The sequence below is a fragment of the Rhinopithecus roxellana genome, chromosome 5 (genome assembly GCF_007565055.1).
Source record: "Rhinopithecus roxellana isolate Shanxi Qingling chromosome 5, ASM756505v1, whole genome shotgun sequence".
Lineage (NCBI taxonomy): Eukaryota > Metazoa > Chordata > Mammalia > Primates > Cercopithecidae > Rhinopithecus > Rhinopithecus roxellana.
This window is the reverse complement of record NC_044553.1, coordinates 68,241,443-68,258,043: the sequence shown is the minus strand read 5'-3', so window position 1 is coordinate 68,258,043 and position 16,601 is coordinate 68,241,443. Positions and strand designations below refer to the sequence as shown.

The window sequence follows — 16,601 nt, the reverse complement described above, 5'->3', positions numbered from 1 at the left end:
AAAATCAAAAAACAATACTATTTTGTTTGGATCATTGTATGTTTATGTGTATAAATGCATAGAAAAATCTCTACAATGATACACAATAAATGGAAGAAAGAATTGGAAGGGGAGGCTGGTCAAAGGCTTTATCATTATCAGTAATGCTTTAATATTTGCAAGGAGAAGGTATTTATGTTTGAATGATATAATTAAAAATTATTTTTAAATTTAAAGGAAATACAGTATCATATACAAATGGTTTTATTAGAACTTTTTTGCCTGTTCAAGCTATGAAATTAGGAGTACCTTGCTTTTTACTGCTGCAACATAAAAAAAAGTTACCATTTATGATAGTTGCTGTCACCACTTTATATGTATAGATTTTTAAGTCCAGAACTCACAATGACAGTTGATTCTTTTAAGTATATTGTTTATAATTATAGGTCAAGTGCTACCAAGTCAAGTACTACTTGTGCCATTGTAGTGAAAGTAGCCTGGCATGGTGGTTCATACCTGTAATCCCAGCATTGCAGAAGGCCTAGGTGAGAGGATCTCTTGAGCCCAAGAGTTCAAGACCTGCCTGGGCAACATAGTAAGACCTCATCTCTACTAAAAATAAAAAAAAAATTTTAAGTATTCCAGCACAGCTGGGCGCGATACCTCACACCTGTAATTCCAGCATTTTGGGAGGCTGAGGCAGGCAGATCACTTGAGGTCAGGAGTTCAAGACCACCCTGGCCTGTAACATGGCAAAATCCTGTATCTACTAAAAATATAAAAATTAGCCAGGCATGGTGGCACTCACCTGTAGTCCCAGCTACTTGAGAGGCTGAGGCAGGAGAATCGCTTGAACCCGGGACGTGGAGGTTGCAGGTTGCAGTGAGCCAAGGTAGTGCCACTGCACTCCAGCCTGGGCAACACAGCAAGACTCCATCTCAAAAAAAAAAAAAAATAGATAAAATGAAAATAAATAAAGCATTCCAGCATGGTGGTACATGTCTGCTACTCAGGAGGCTGAGGCAAGAGGATCCTTTGAGCATGGGAGTTCGAGGCTTCCATGAGTGATGATCACAACACTGCTCTCCAGCCTGGGTGACAGAGCAAAACCTTACCTCAAAAAAAAAAAAAAATTTTTTTTTAAAAAGTCCAGCTTAAATCAGTTAGAATTTAACTACTTAGACTTTAACTTAGACTTTAGCTTGCACTGAAATCATTTGGAGCTCTTGTTAAAGCACAGATCACTGTCCAAACCCCCAGAGATGCTGATTTACTAGGTCAGGGGTGCAGTAGAATTTGTATTTCTAACATTTTTTAGGGGATACTGATGCTATTGGCCAGGGACCCCCACTTTCAGAAGCCCTGGGTTAAAGGTATGGCTTGTTTTTCTTCGTTAAAAAACAAAACAAGAATTGTCTTTTATACCATTAAACAGTAAGTTAATGGGTTCAAGGAATGAAGATTAAAAGAAAGTATATGAGGCCGGGCACGGTGGCTCACACCTATAATCCCAGCATTTTGGGGGGGCCGAGGCAGGCAGACTGCGTGAGCTCAGGAGTTGGAGACCAGCCTGGGTCAGCGTGGGGAAACCCCCTCTCTACAAAAAATATAAAAATTAGCCAGGCCTGGTGGTGCCTGCCTGTAGTCCCAGCTACTGAGATGGGAGGATTGCTTGAGCCCGGGAGGCAGAAGTTGGAGTGAGCTGAGATCACACCACTGTACTGCAGCCTGGGCGATACAGCAAGTCCCTGTTTCAAGAAAAAAAAAAAAAAAAGCATAAACCAATTTTTTTTAAAAGTATGTAATAGAATATGGGACTTTAAAAAAGCCTTCCCTAAATGTTTCCAACTTACTTCATCCTGTAATGAGCAGGCTTAATCTAAAGCTCGTCATACTGAGCTACTCTCCTGCACCAACTCTCTGATTTGCTTTGTCTTTAGAAGGCTTTATTTATAACCAGTTCCCGAAAGGCTTAGTTTGGCATGACAAGGCATTAAACTGTTAATCGAGGTGAAAATTTATAGCCTACTTGCACTACCTTAGACTTTTAAAAAATTGTTCCGTGAGGGTAAGTCTTCTGCATCTACAGACGCCTTTTTTTGATTCGCCTCTTGTACCTAGCCTGTTTCATAGCATGTAAATCCTTCAGGAATGTTTATTTAAATTCACCTGTGAGAGTATATTCTGGTCTATGAGTAACATGAATTCTCTAATGTGTATCTTAAAAAAAAAAAAAAAAACCATAGTTAATACCTTGGATTAACTAGTTTACACTGATTGTATGTGATGCTGAGATTCTTCCTTCCCTCTCATCGAGATGTGTGTGCTTGGATGACAAGGAAAGATGGAGTCCCCAGCAGTTGTTGAAACACAGCTTTATAAATCCTCAGCCAAAAATGCCTCTAGTGGAACAAAGTCCTGAAGGTGAGTCTATTACCATTCTTTATTTGATATCCTGTTTGACATTAAATTATTTTAAAAGTGTATATAAACCTAAAACTGGAAGGGGCTGCATGTATTATTTTATGTCTTTTATTCTGAACTACACATAAATCCATTAGTTTGATGTGTGCCATGTGCATGGGACTGTTTTACCACCCTGATTTTTCTAGTCTCTACTGATGGACTGTCCATTGCTATAGTCTCTTGTAGTGTTTAGTCACCCGTAGTGCCATGTAACTAGATTTTTCCTGCTGCACCTGAGATTAAGGAACCTCAGTAGAGATTGGGATGGATCATGAGACCTGGGTTTGGGTTCTAACTCTATAGTTAAGTCACTTACTCTGTATAATCTCCCACCCATAAACTTGGGCTAATTATATATTTCTGCCTACTTTAAGGAGGGCAAGGTGAGGAAAAGTTTTAAAAGGTGACTCAGGTTAAGATAATTTTTCAAACTACTGGTTGGGGCTCTTCTTCCAGGGCTTCCATCATTGTTGGCTGTGTAGCTCTTCCTAAATCTCCAGTGCCTCATGTGCCTCTTACTCTCTGTTTTATCTCAGATTCTGGAGGACAAGATTATGTTGAGACTGTTATTCCTAGCAACCAGCTACCCAGTGCTGCCTTCTTTAGTGAGACACAGAGACAGTTTTCCCGATACTTCATTGAGTTTGAAGAATTACAGCTTCTTGGTAAAGGAGCTTTCGGAGCTGTCATCAAGGTGTGGTACAGAGTCATCCCCCCCACCCCCTTCTCGGTTCCATTTCCACAAAGACTCATGAACTTGACTTCTATTTTGGGAGTGGGGAGGGAAGTGAATATGGATGTTCAATACTATGCTCATCCTCACCTTCCTGGAGTTAAAGGTTTTATTTAAGTTACGCTGGACACAGTTGAGAATATCCCACTCTTTCCTTGCTTCATGTGGAGCATTAACATGAAACACACATGATTATAACAGCACTTCAAGTGGAATCAAGACCTCCACAGAAGGAACATTTTTGTGTGCTTTGGTTCAGAAAGAAAATTGTTCTTTTTTTCTCCTGTTTGCTGTTAGAGTTGCTGTAGATAAAAAGGTTCTAAGGTTAAAAGAGAGATGGACTTCAAACTGGAAGATGGCCGCAGCAGGTCTCGGTGGCTTTTATTTTCCAGCTATTATTGGGACAGGAAAATAGTGATGTATTATTAAGGTGCACTGGTGTTAGGTCTTCCTTTCTTCTTTCCAGTCTATTTGGTTGACTTTTATTATTATCTGCCCCTTGTAGAAAGAGGTTTCAGCTGTTTTTATATAATTGAAGTATTTCTTTGTAAATTAGGAGACCCAGATTATTATATTAAGTCCATATACAGTATATGTCATCTTTCACATATGAGGGTAACCCACCATCAACGGAGTATCTTTTCTGTTTAGGATTCTAACAGTATCATTAGGAAGCATTACTGTTACTGTAGAAAAACTTTTACATTGAAAAAGGAATTAAATTGGTTTTCCTATGGTAAAAGAAAGACAAGCAAGACAGATGTCCTGATCAGAAAGACCATAATTATGTCTAAGAGGAGGGGATGATTGAAGCATATACTGTTTCTTTAACACAATATCATTTTGATCAAATCCTTTAACTTCATGGTATTTTAGATTCTTGAACTTAGAACAGTAACAAATTTCATCTCCTTACAAGTACTTAATAATGATAGATAAGCTCATATAACAAAAACATCTGAGTAACTTAAGCCCCCACCGTTTCCAGTAGTGTCTCCCTATGAGAATCCACAGCCCTTACCCTCCCATCTCTGTGCTTCTGGGTGAGAGTAGGACAGTCTGCCCAGCGATCTGGCATTCATTAGCAGTTAGACCCATTACTGTTTCTGCACCTTTTCACTTCAGTAAATGAATTCCTGGGGGTTTCCAGTATAGCAAGCTTTACCCCCAACCCAATTCGTATGTGATGTGTACTGAGACAGGAGATTGAAAGACAATGCCAAGGTCCCCACCTCCCGCCCCACACTGTCCTCTTCCCTGTTAATGTGGCAGTAAAAGAACACAGGGCTATCATTTTTTGGAGCACCTGCCATATTTCAGATTTTGTGCCCTGTGGTTTACAAACCCTGTCTTTAAATCTCAGGACATTCTTACGAGATAGGTATGATCCTCATTCTCTAGATGAGGGAACTGAAGCTCAGAGAAAGTTATGTCCTTTGCCTGAGATGACACACCTCTACTAAGAGATAAAACCAGCTTTCAGACCCACCTCTGTTGTACTACAAAGTGTGTGTTCTTGTCACTATTTCCATACAAAAAAGGATAATCTGAAACTCAATTTTGTAGTACTCCCTCCTTATTCCCAGGACTTCACTTAGACTTTCATTAGTTTAATTGAAACTTGTTAGCCAGGGCCGGGCGCGGTGGCTCAAGCCTGTAATCCCAGCACTTTGGGAGGCGGAGACGGGCGGATCACGAAGTCGGGAGATCAAGACCATCCTGGCTAACACGGTGAAACCCCGTCTCTACTAAAAAATACAAAAAGCTAGCCGGGCGAGGTGGCGGGCACCTGTAGTCCCAGCTACTCGAGAGGCTGAGGCAGGAGAATGGCGTAAACCCGGGAGGCAGAGCTCAGCTCACTGCACTCCAGCCCGGGCGACAGAGCGAGACTCTGCCTCAAAAAAAAAAAAAAAAAGAAACTTGTTAGCCAAACAAGAGAATGATATTCTGTTTTGTGTTTTGTAATGAACTAATTTCTCCTGCTACCCATGGCCACATGGCATTTGCTTTTCTAGAGTGTATCATCACCTCAGTTGACCTGCATGGATGGGACTACAATGTTCCAGTGAATAAGACTCTATAATAAAGTTGCTTCAGTCACCTCATTTACATAGTGAAACTGCCTGGCATGAGGATACCTCTATGTAGGATGGGGGGACTTGCCTTTGCAACGTTTTCTTGCTTTTTTACCATTTTACTGTGTTGTTGATCGTATTGTTCTGGTTTCAGTATGCATCATCTTAATTATAGAACAAAATCAGTGGACAGTCATTGTGTTCATAGCAATTGCTGTTACTTACTAAGCTAAGCACCTTTCTCTATAAGGCCTTGATACAGGTGCTTTACAGTCACCATTTGGGGTAGTGGAAATGGTATAAATGCCATTTTAAAGATAAGAAAATAGAGTATCAAGGAAATCAAGTCATTTTCCCAAGTTCACACGGCTTTAAAAATCAAGGAATTAACCTTTGTGTTCAGGTCTGTTAATATTTTTGGAGTTTAATTTGTTTTTAGTGACTTTAAGTGTAAAAAAAAATCAGAGAGAAACTAAAATCATCTGAAACCTTACACTGACTTTAGAAAATAATTTTTATCTTAAAATCAAGACAAATTTAGATAGCAGATACACTGGAAAAGCAGGGAAGTAACTGTCAGTAAAAGTAATTATTAAAATGGAGAGTATGTTTTCCCCAGGGTCTCCCAGCAAGCTAATTACATCTAGAGTTGAGTGGGCTATTTTCTGAATTTTGTAGCAGTCAAAGCTTTCTTCAGTTTAAGAATTTCAGGCGTGTGGTTCTTGACTGTAGCTGTAGGACTCATTTAGAACTTCACGCTTTCCTTGGGAGGGGATGAGGTGACGCGGTGCAAATGCCAGTTTGTGCAAGGCGCCTAGCGGCTGACCTTCCCCCGCTGACCGCAGGTGCAGAACAAGTTGGACGGCTGCTGCTACGCGGTGAAGCGCATCCCCATCAACCCGGCCAGCCGGCAATTCCGCAGGATCAAGGGCGAGGTGACACTGCTGTCACGGCTGCACCATGAGAATATTGTGCGCTACTACAACGCCTGGATCGAGCGGCACGAGCGGCCGGTGGGACCGGGGACGCCGCCCCCGGACTCCGGGCCTCTAGCCAAGGATGAGCGAGCTGCGCGCGGGCAGCTGGCGAGCGACACGGACGGCCCGGACAGCGTGGAGGCCGCCGCGCCGCCACCCATCCTCAGCAGCTCGGTGGAGTGGAGTACTTCGGGCGAGCGCTCGGCCAGTGCCCGCTTCCCCGCCACCGGCCCGGGCTCCAGCGACGACGAGGACGACGATGAGGACGAGCACGGTGGCGTCTTCTCCCAGTCCTTCCTGTAAGCGCACGAGTGGACCAGCTGCCTCTGACGCGCCTCCTAGTTTCCTTTCTTTATTTTTCCTTTCATTTTTCTCCCTTCCTTCTTTCCTTCTTTTCTTTCTTTCCTTTTTTGAGATAGGGCCTTGCTCTGTCACCTAAGCTGGACGTCAGTGGCGTGTCCATGTCCTTAGCTCATTGCAACCTCCGCCTCCCGGGCCAGCAAATGCCCCCCAACATCAATCCCCACCAAGTCCAAGCCAAGGAAAAGGAGATTCATTTAGAAATCCAGACGTGTTGACCATGTTTAAAAAAAAAAAATTAAACCCACTTTTAGAGAGTAATCAAATGCAATCTAAAGCGGCGGTCCCGAACCTGTTTAGGCACCAGGGACTGGTTTCATAGAAGACAGTTTTTCCACAGACAGGTGTTAGGGGAATAGTTTCGGGATGAAACTGTTCCACCTTACATCATCAGGCATTAGATTCTCATAATGCCTGATGAAAAAGTGCACAACCCGGATCCCTCGTGTGCACAGTTCACAATAGGGTTTGCGCTCCTATGAGACTCGAATGCCGCTGCTGATCTGACAGGAGGTGGAGCTTAGGCCTTAATTCAGTTCGCTCACCTCCTGCTTTGTGACCCTGACAGGCCGTGGACCTGTACCTGTCCATGGCCTGGGGGTTTGGGGTCCCTAATCTAAAGGATTTTTTTCCCGCTATTTTCAAAAGATCTCCAAAATCCCAGCCCTGGAAAAAGGAAAATCCAATACCTCATCTTATACATTTAATAGAATTTCTCATAGGACATTCCTTTGGATAAGGGCTTGCAGCCCTGTGAAACATTTAAGAACTAATTTGGAGTCTTGATACAGTGCCAACTGCAGCCCCCAAAAAAGTACCAAACCAATAATTATAATCCTAAAGTTTATGCTTTTCAGAATCCACCCTGGGTGTTTACTTTCATGATTTTGTTTTATTTTATCCAGGTGAATACAGTTCGTGATTACTCTTAGCTATTAAATTTTTTCAGGAAACTTAATCTGGCTCATTTTTATTAAATCAAGAGTTCTGTGTTTTGCATAATAGTACAAATGAGCACAGTGTAGAGTACACATTGATGCCTGTGGGCTCACGGTGTGATGTCTGTAGCCTCTTGTGCTTTCTAGTATTTAAAGGTGTCCATGTTTATAATTATAATAGCGATTTCTGTTCCTTTTGTATATCTCTGTTTTTCTTTTTCAGGCCTGCTTCAGATTCTGAAAGTGATATTATCTTTGACAACGAAGATGAGAACAGTAAAAGTCAGAATCAGGTATATATATGAATAGAAATTATACCATTTTATTCATTATATAATTGATGTCTGATGTCATAAACCTTAGGTAAATTATAAAGCTTTAATCTGATGTTCAAATACAGAAACCATCCATTTTGAAATATGATTATTCATTTAAAATATATTCTACCTGTGCTTATTTATAGACTTTTATTAATCCACATAGCAAAACATACCTCCTTTTAGAAGAGAGAATAATGTTATTGTCAATAATAATAGTAATAATTAAATTAATAATAATAATTTGTTAATAAAATAAATAATAAAACTTCAACCTTTTAGAAGTTCTTCAACCTTTTAGAAGTTGAGACACTGCATTTTTGTATGTGATGAAAACAGTTTTCTAAGGGTTTTGGAAACTTTCTATGGTTGGGGTTGAGAACTGAATGCAAATTGATGAACTAAACAGCCTCATCATGGAGTTAACTTTGGTCTGTCCCACATCAATTAATCCTGATTCCTTATTTTCATAGACCATCTCTGGAACAGTGATTTCACACTGTGTATCATGATCCTATAATGCAGGGGTGTCCAAGCTTTTGTCTTCCCTGGGCTACATTGGTAAAAGAAGAATTGTCTTGGGCCACACATAAAATACACTAATACTAATGATAGCTGATGAGCTAAACAAACAAGCAAAAAATCACAAAAATATCTCATAATTTTTTTTGAGATTGTGCTGTGTTTTTTTATTGTGTTTTCAATGGAGAAATACATCATCTGTTTGCAAAATAGCTCTTGAAAAATACAAAGAGTACAGATACTGTAAAACAAAGCAAACTCCAGTCATGAGACCCTACATACATCATGCGAAAGCAACAGTCTGATCTCCAGGTTATAAAAACTATAATTTAAAAAGTCACTACACAGAAAAGGTCCAAGTTTCCAGCTTGGCAAAACTTGGGTGCAGTTACATGAAATGTTTAATAAACTGGTTTGTTTTCCCCAATGTGTAAACAAAATGACAAGACTAAATCTGTGCCTGGTAATTTCAATCTAACTCTGAAGCTACACAAAACACACAGACACCTTGTACACTTCACCTGTTAGTATGACCATCTTTTTTCTTAGGTGCTGGGAGGAAGGGCAAGGTGACTGTGTAAAGCAAAGATGTGGGAAGTAGAAATATTGTTTACTAGACATTGTAAAGTCGTGGTGAAAAGAAAACTTCGATTAATGCATAGCCTAAGGGGGAAAAGACTACACTCCAACTACAGAAAATTAATTTAGAAGGATAGGGGAAGAGATTAAGTAGTTGCAGTTTAACATGAAAAATGCACATGTGATAGAATGGAGGATTCATAAAGCATGCTCATCAGAAAAATCTGTTAAGTTTACTTTGTCCAGATTAAGAAAGAGTAAGTTTATCAACATCTGGCATCCCTCATACTTTATAAAGATTGATCTTCTGCTGCTTAATTATAAGAAATTATTTTATTCAAAGAAAAGAACTCTTAATCTTTTGATAAAACAAAATAAAGAAGGAGTAGAGAGTTGACTAGATGTCAAGTGCTTGCTAGAAATGATTTTTGAAATGCTTCTACATGTAAAATGTACTGACAAATTTTGGTAAACCATTTAAAAATAAGAATTAGTTTTAAAATCTTGGAGAAAATGCCTTTTTGCCCACATTTAAAACTGAAAATCAATTTTACTGTAGATAGGAGTTCTGTGGAGTGTACAAAATTCCTCTTAGAGATCAAATGGCCATCACAGATAGATATCAAGTTTCACAGGCACTACTTTTAGTCACCCTCAAGTTTCAGCCATGGGACCACAATTTAGTGTTCTGTGCCATGGGGTCACAGGGTCATTGGTTTCACATCATGGCTTAAGAAAATACTAGCGTTTTGTTTCTTACGAAGTAAGTCCTACCTTGTACATACAAGCAAAAAGAAAAAGGAAGAAAAGAGGGGAGGGGAAGGTGCAAGAAGCTTTTTTGTTTGTTTGTTTTGAAGACAACAGATTGAAGGCAAAACAATACAGAGCTTTCATAAGCTCAAAGAAAAATATTTGTTGGCTGATCGCTGATCTGTATGCGCTATAAAACAATTCCATAAATAAAACCAATATATCATTTCTTAATCATGACCCCATCAAAACCAAGTTGTTTCCTAACTATTCTTTCAATGCCAAATGTACCCTAGAGTTGACATTTCATTTTTAAGGGTTACAGCTACCTCATAGGAACTGAACTACATGTACTCTTACTCTTTCTCTGAAGTATAACAGTATACCACTGCACAATGGTATCCAATTTGAAGACTAATGGTAAACAAAATTCTTCAGGAAAAACTGAAAATCCATCAAGCTGAAAATCTAAAATTAGTTCTACTTTCTAATAAAAAATACATGAAAGTTCACCATCAGAATAAGTAATTCGTATGCCAGTTTGTGTTGCAAATTTCCCAAACAATGCATCAAACATAAACCCAATCCAGATGTCAATTATGCATACAAATATAGCTTGAGGTTGTTTTTTCTAAAGGCAGTAATTTTTGAGATAGTTAATGCAACTGTTGTTAACACAATAATAATAGTACTCCTGGCTTCACATACTAACCTGGACTTCCAATCAAGTGCTGATTAGCCCAGTAAGGGAGGTCACCAGAAACTACCAGGGTTGTCAGTTGTGGCTGTGGGGAATTATTCTACTACTGGGGACTGAACACAACAACTTTATTACTATTACTAGTTTAAGAGGCAGGGTCTCCATCTATCTCCCAGGCTGGAGTGCAGTGGTGCAGTCCTAGCTCACTGCAGCCTAGAACTCCTGGGCTCAAATGACCCTCCTGCCTCAGCCTCCCAAAGTGCTACCATTGCAGGTGTGAGCCACCATGCCCAGCCTGCAATGACTTTATTACCAGGAATAAAAATATAATTACCAACAGTTATAAGGGTTCATTAATAGTAGATAAAGAAAATTTTAAGTGTAGACTCTTAGATAAGCAGTTCAATTGATTTGAAGGATATCTGAGTGTTAAGCCAGTGTGTTTTTTTATAAGTACTTTCCTTGTCAAACCACTAATAATAAAAATTTGTTAGTTATAAATTTAACCAGGAATAATAGCATAAATAAACTACATTGGCTGCGGTGGCTCACAACTGTAATCCCAGCACTTTGGGAGGCCAAGGCACGTGGATCACCTGAGGTCAGGAGTTTGAGACCAGCCTGTCCAACATGGTGAAACCCTGTCTCTACTAAAAATACAAAAATTAGCCAGGCATGATGGCAGGCGACTGTAATCCCAGCTACTCAGGAGGCTGAGGCAGGAGGATTGCTTGAACCCAGCAGGCAGAGGTTACGGTGAGCCCAGATCACGTCATTGTACTCCAGCCTGGGTGACAAGAGCAAAACTCTGTCTGAAAAAAAAAAAAGTCTGAACTACTGCTAAAGCCAAGTTAATGTTTGGTTTTAGCATTTACCATGCACATAATTATTACAGGGGCACCAAATCCTGGTTTTGCTCAGTTAAGGGCAGCATCCATGGGCATCCTAATTTGATGGGTAGAAGTCTCCAAGAGATTAACACTGTAATACAGGTAATCCCCAGCATCCATAAATGATTCAGGAGTAGAATCTGATTGTTACCAGAGTGGAACTTTTTTTTTTTCTTGGATAAAGGAAAAAGTTAGAAAAAATTCTTCCTCAGAAAAAAATTATAAATCAGAAATGGTCAAATACTAACTAATGCTTTTTCTGTACTTGGGGTTATAAGTATTCAAATACATCTATTGGGGAAAAAAGACTTTTTTAAAGAAAAGTATCATGTATGAGAAAGAAAATTAGCTGTTGGGGACAGAGTAATGGTATGGGAAGTGTTCCAGAGGGTCGTTCACTGCAAGCGGCAGCTGAAGGCATGTTCTTCAAGCAGGTACCTCTGAGGACAGTGTGCCCTTTGACAGTGTGGTCACTTTTAAATTGTTTTAGCTAAAGGTGGATTTCTAGACTTCTGTTTCTGAAATAAGCCTACCACCAAAAAGTACGGAATTCCAGTAAAACTGAACCCTTCAAATATTAGCTTGTATACATTCTGACCTTCTTAGCCGTAGATGGATATCAGTGGTAAGAAAGAATTGACTTGACAAGGAGTCTTTCTGCAGATTGCACATCCTTAATGTCTGCCTATTATCTGTTTACCCCATCATTGTTCTGCGTAACAACAGACCTGTAAACCACACGGAGGATTCTGGAAATAGCAAACTTGCAATGATGCTGTGAGCTTTTTTTTCCTTTTTTCTTTTTCTTTTCTTTCTTTCTTTTTTTTTTTTTTTTTAATTATACTTAAGTTCTGGGATACATGTGCAGAACGTGCAGGTTTGTTACATAGGTATACATGTGCCATGGTGGTTTGCTGCACCCATTAACTTGTCATCTACATTAGGTATTTCTCCTAATGCTATCCCTCCCCCAGCCCCCACCCCACAACAGGCCCCAGTGTGTGATGTTCCCCTCCCTGTACCCGTATGTTCTCATTGTTCAGCTCCCATTTATGAGTGAGAACATGCGGTGTTTGGTTTTCTGTTCCTGTGTTAGTGAGAATGATGGTTTCCACCTTCATCCATGTACCTGCAAAGGACATGAACTCATTCTCTTTTTGTGGCTGCATAGTATTCCATGGTGTATATGTGCCACATTTTCTTTACCCAGTCTATCATTGGTGGGCATTTGGGTTGATTCCAAGTCTTTGCTATTGTGAATAGTGCCACAATAAACATACGTGTGCATGTGTCTTTATAGTAGAATGATTTATAATCCTTTGGGTATATATCCAGTGATGGGATTGCTGGTTCAAGTGATATTTCTAGTTCTAGATCCTTGAGGAATCGCCACACTGTCTTCCACAATGGTTGAACTAATTTACATTCCCACCAGTAGTGTAAAGGCATTCCTATTTCTCCACATCCTCTCCAGCAACTGTTGTTTCCTGACTTTTTAATGATCACCATTCTAACTGGAGTGAGATGGTATCTCATTGTGGTTTTGATTTGCATTTCTCTAATGACCAGTGATGATGAGCTTTTTTCCATATGTTTCTTAGCCACATAAATGTCTTCTTTTGAAAAGTGTCTGTTCATATCCTTTGCCCACTTTTTGATGGGGTTATTTTTTCTTGTAAATTTATTTAGGTTCCTTGTAGATTCTGGATATTAGCTTTTTTTTTTTTTTGAGACGGAGTTTTGCTGTGGTTGCCCAGGGTGGAGCGCAATGGCACGATCTCGGCTCACCACAACCTCCGCCTCCTGGGTTCAAGTGATTCTCCTGCCTCAGCCTCCCAAGTAGCTGGGATTACAGGCATGCACCACCACACCCAGCTAATTTTGTATTTTTGTTAGAGACAGGGTTTCTCCATGTTGGTCAGGCTGGTCTCATACTCCCGACCTCAGGTGATCCGCATGCCTCGGCCTTCCAAAGTGCTGGAATTACAGGCATGAGCCACCGTGCCTGGCCTGGATATTAGCCCTTTGTCAGATGGATAGATTGCAAAAATTTTATCCTATTCTGTAGGTTGCCTGTTCACGCTAATGATAGTTTCTTTTGCTGTGCAGAAGATCTTTAGTTTAATTAGATCCCATTTGTCAATTTGGCTTTTGTTGCCATTGCTTTTGGTGTTTTAGTCATGAAGTCTTTGCCCATGCCTGTGTCCTGAATGGTATTGCCTAGGTTTTCTTCTAGGGTTTTAGGTCTTACATTTAAGTCTTTAATCCATCTTGTGTTAAGTTTTGTATAAGGTGTAAGGAAGGGATCCAGTTTCAGCTTTCTGCATATGGCTGGCCAGTTTTCCCAGCACCATTTATTAAATAGGGAATCCTTTCCCCATTGCTTGCTTTTGTCAGGTTTGTCAAAGATCAGATGGTTGTAGATGTGTGGTGTTATTTCTGAGGCTTCTGTTCTGTTCCGTTGGTCTATATATCTGTTTTGGTACCAGTACCAAGCTGTTTTGGTTACTGTAGCCTTGTAGTATAGTTTGAAGTCAGGTAGCGTGATGCCTCCAGCTTTATTCTTTTTGCTTAGGATTGTCTTGGCTATCTGGACTCTTTTTTGGTTCCATATGAGATTTAAAGTAGCTTTTTCTAATTCTGTGAAGAAAGTCAATGGTAGTTTGATGGGAGTAGCATTGAATCTGTAAATTACTTTGGGCCATATGGCCATTTTCACGATATTGATTCTTCATATCCATGAGCATGGAATGTTTTTCCATTTGTTTGTGTCCTCTTTTATTTCCTTGAGCAGTGGTTTGTAGTTCTTGAAGAGGTCCTTCACATCCCTCGTAAGTTGTATTCCTAGGTGTTTTATTCTCTTCATAGCAATTGTGAATGGGAGTTCACTCATGATTTGGCTCTCTGTTTGTCTATTCTTGGTGTATAGGAATGCTTGTGATTTTGCACATTGATTTTGTATCCTGAGACTTTGCTGAAGTTGCTTATCAGCTTAAGGAGATTTTGGGCTGAGACGATGGGGTTTTCTAAATATACAATTAAGTCATCTGCAAACAGAGATAATTTCACTTCCTCTTTTCCTAATTGAATGCCCTTTATTTTTTTCTCTTGCCTGATTGCCCTGGCCAGAACTTCCAACACTATGTTCAATAGGAGTGGGGAGAGAGTGCATCCCTGTCTTGTGCCAATTTTCAAAGGGAGTGCTTCCAACTTTTGCCCATTTGGTATGATACTGGCTGTGGGTTTGTCATAAATGGCTCCTATTATTTTGAGATACGTTCCATCAATACCTAGTTTATTGAGTGTTTTTAGCATGAAGGGGTGTTGAATTTTATCGAAGGCCTTTTCTGCGTCTATTGAGATAATCATGTGGTTTTTGTCTTTGGTTCTGTTTATATGCTGGATTACATTTATTGATTTGCTTATGTTGAACCAGCCTTGCATCCCGGGGATGAAGCCAACTTGATCATAGTGGATAAGCTTTTTGACGTGCTGCTTGATTCGGTTTGCCAGTATTTTATTGAGGATTTTTGCATCGATGTTCATCAGGGATATTGGCCTGCAATTTTCTTTTGTTGTTGTGTCTCTGACAGGTTTTGGTATTCAGACGATACTGGCCTCATAAAAAGAGTTAGGGAGGATTCCCTCTTTTTCTATTGCTTGGAATAGTTTTGGAAGGAATGGTACTGGCTTCTCTAACTACCATCAGAGAATACTATAAACACCTCTACACAAATAAACTAGAAAATCTAGAAGAAATGTATAAATTCCTGGATACGTACACCCTCCCAAGACTAAACCAGGAAGAAGTTGAATCCCTGAATAGGCCAATAACAAGTTCTGAAATTGAGGCAGTAATTAATAGCCTCCCAACCCAAAACACACCAGGATTCACAGCCAAATGCTTTGAGCTTCTAAGGACAGTGGTTATGTTCTGCTTACTGACTTCTCCTTAAGGCAACAGGGTGGCCCTGTGTTGGGGGTGGGCACAAATACTTGATGATGATGATGATGATTGTGCTTAATTTTGGCTTCCATTTTGAGTTATTGTGTGTTTCCTTTTGGGTTAGGATGAAGACTGCAGTGAAAAGAATGGCTGCCATGAAAGTGAGCCATCAGTGACGACCGAGGCTGTGCACTACCTCTACATCCAGGTGAGGTCGTGGTGTGTAGTTAGGTGATACAGCAACACCCAGTAGTGGCTGATGGGCCTGTTTCAGGGTATTGGAACAAGATAATGGGCAGAGGAGGGCTTACTGCCACTACCAAAGATTAATTGGCCGAGAGGATTACCATATGGAGGCCCTTTTCCCCAGCCTGGAATTCTTGCTTTCCTACAGCTTATCAGGAGGTGCCATAGCGTAGCTCTGGGCTCAGGCTGTGTAAGTTCACATCCTGGATCCACCCGTTAGGACTGCGTGAACTTGGGCAAGGTTCTTCAGCATCTTGTGCCTCAGTTTCCCCATCTATAAATTACATAATAGTAACTCTTATACACTAATAAAGAATAAATAACATGTGAAGTACTTAGAACCATATCTGAGTTCCATAAATGCTAGACTGCATGAGCACAGAAACTCCACTTTGCCTAACTAACTGAATCTGGACAAGTAAGATGTGATGCACACATGCCTGTACATGCAAAAGTAACACCAATGTGACTTTAGGCAAAGTGGCTTGTCCTGGAACCTCTGGAGACCAATGCACAGGCAAGCCAGTTCCAATGGGGCATGACTAAGAAGCCTGGGCTTTGGCCTGCCTACCTGCCAGAGCAGCAGTATCCTAAACAAGGATGGGCTCTGCTAGTAGAGGAGTGGCCATAAAACAAAGAAGTCTTTCCTCTGCCCCAAGCGAACAAGACTGTGGGTCACTGTTAGTATTTCAGTCATAACTGCCAGCAGGCAGATCTTTAAATGTGAGATACAGAACTGTGCGGAAAAAGGAACCCTCAGACAAGTTACAGCATTTCGAATGAGATGAGTTAGGTATTTGCTTTCCTGGAGTTGGAGCTGGTTTTAGGTATTCCATAACATAAATATCTTAGAGGTACCACTTACACAGATAATAAAGCATTGGTCCCCCAAACTGCTATTTATCCTCTATTATATTCCATTACCTTCTACACAATTAGAATGAAATAGAAGTACACGAAGGAGTTGCATCCGACATGCATCAGGATCACGGTGTGGGCATCAGAGGAGGCCTTGTGAGGCCTGGAGAGTGAGCCAGAGTTTACTGACAGTTATTCCGAAGATGATAGAACAAAAGCTAATCTCCCTCTTTTTAAAAACAATAAAACCTTTCTTCATGAGAAA

The 16,601-nt window shown here is 40.3% G+C and overlaps 1 protein-coding gene across 3 annotated transcripts in view; it reads left to right on the top strand.

The window, feature by feature from the left end:
• Positions 1-16,601, top strand: part of EIF2AK4 (eukaryotic translation initiation factor 2 alpha kinase 4) — a 108,001-nt gene that overhangs the window by 40,591 nt on the left and 50,809 nt on the right. For all 3 annotated transcript variants that reach the window (XR_004057248.1, XM_030930184.1, XM_030930185.1), the window contains exons 10-14: positions 2,297-2,403; positions 2,982-3,139; positions 6,099-6,529; positions 7,752-7,821; positions 15,357-15,440. Coding sequence is in view for 2 of the 3 variants with exons in the window: in XM_030930184.1 (XP_030786044.1) it covers positions 2,297-2,403; positions 2,982-3,139; positions 6,099-6,529; positions 7,752-7,821; positions 15,357-15,440 (850 nt within the window). In the remaining variant the exon portion in view is untranslated. The remainder of the gene's footprint in view (positions 1-2,296; positions 2,404-2,981; positions 3,140-6,098; positions 6,530-7,751; positions 7,822-15,356; positions 15,441-16,601) is intronic.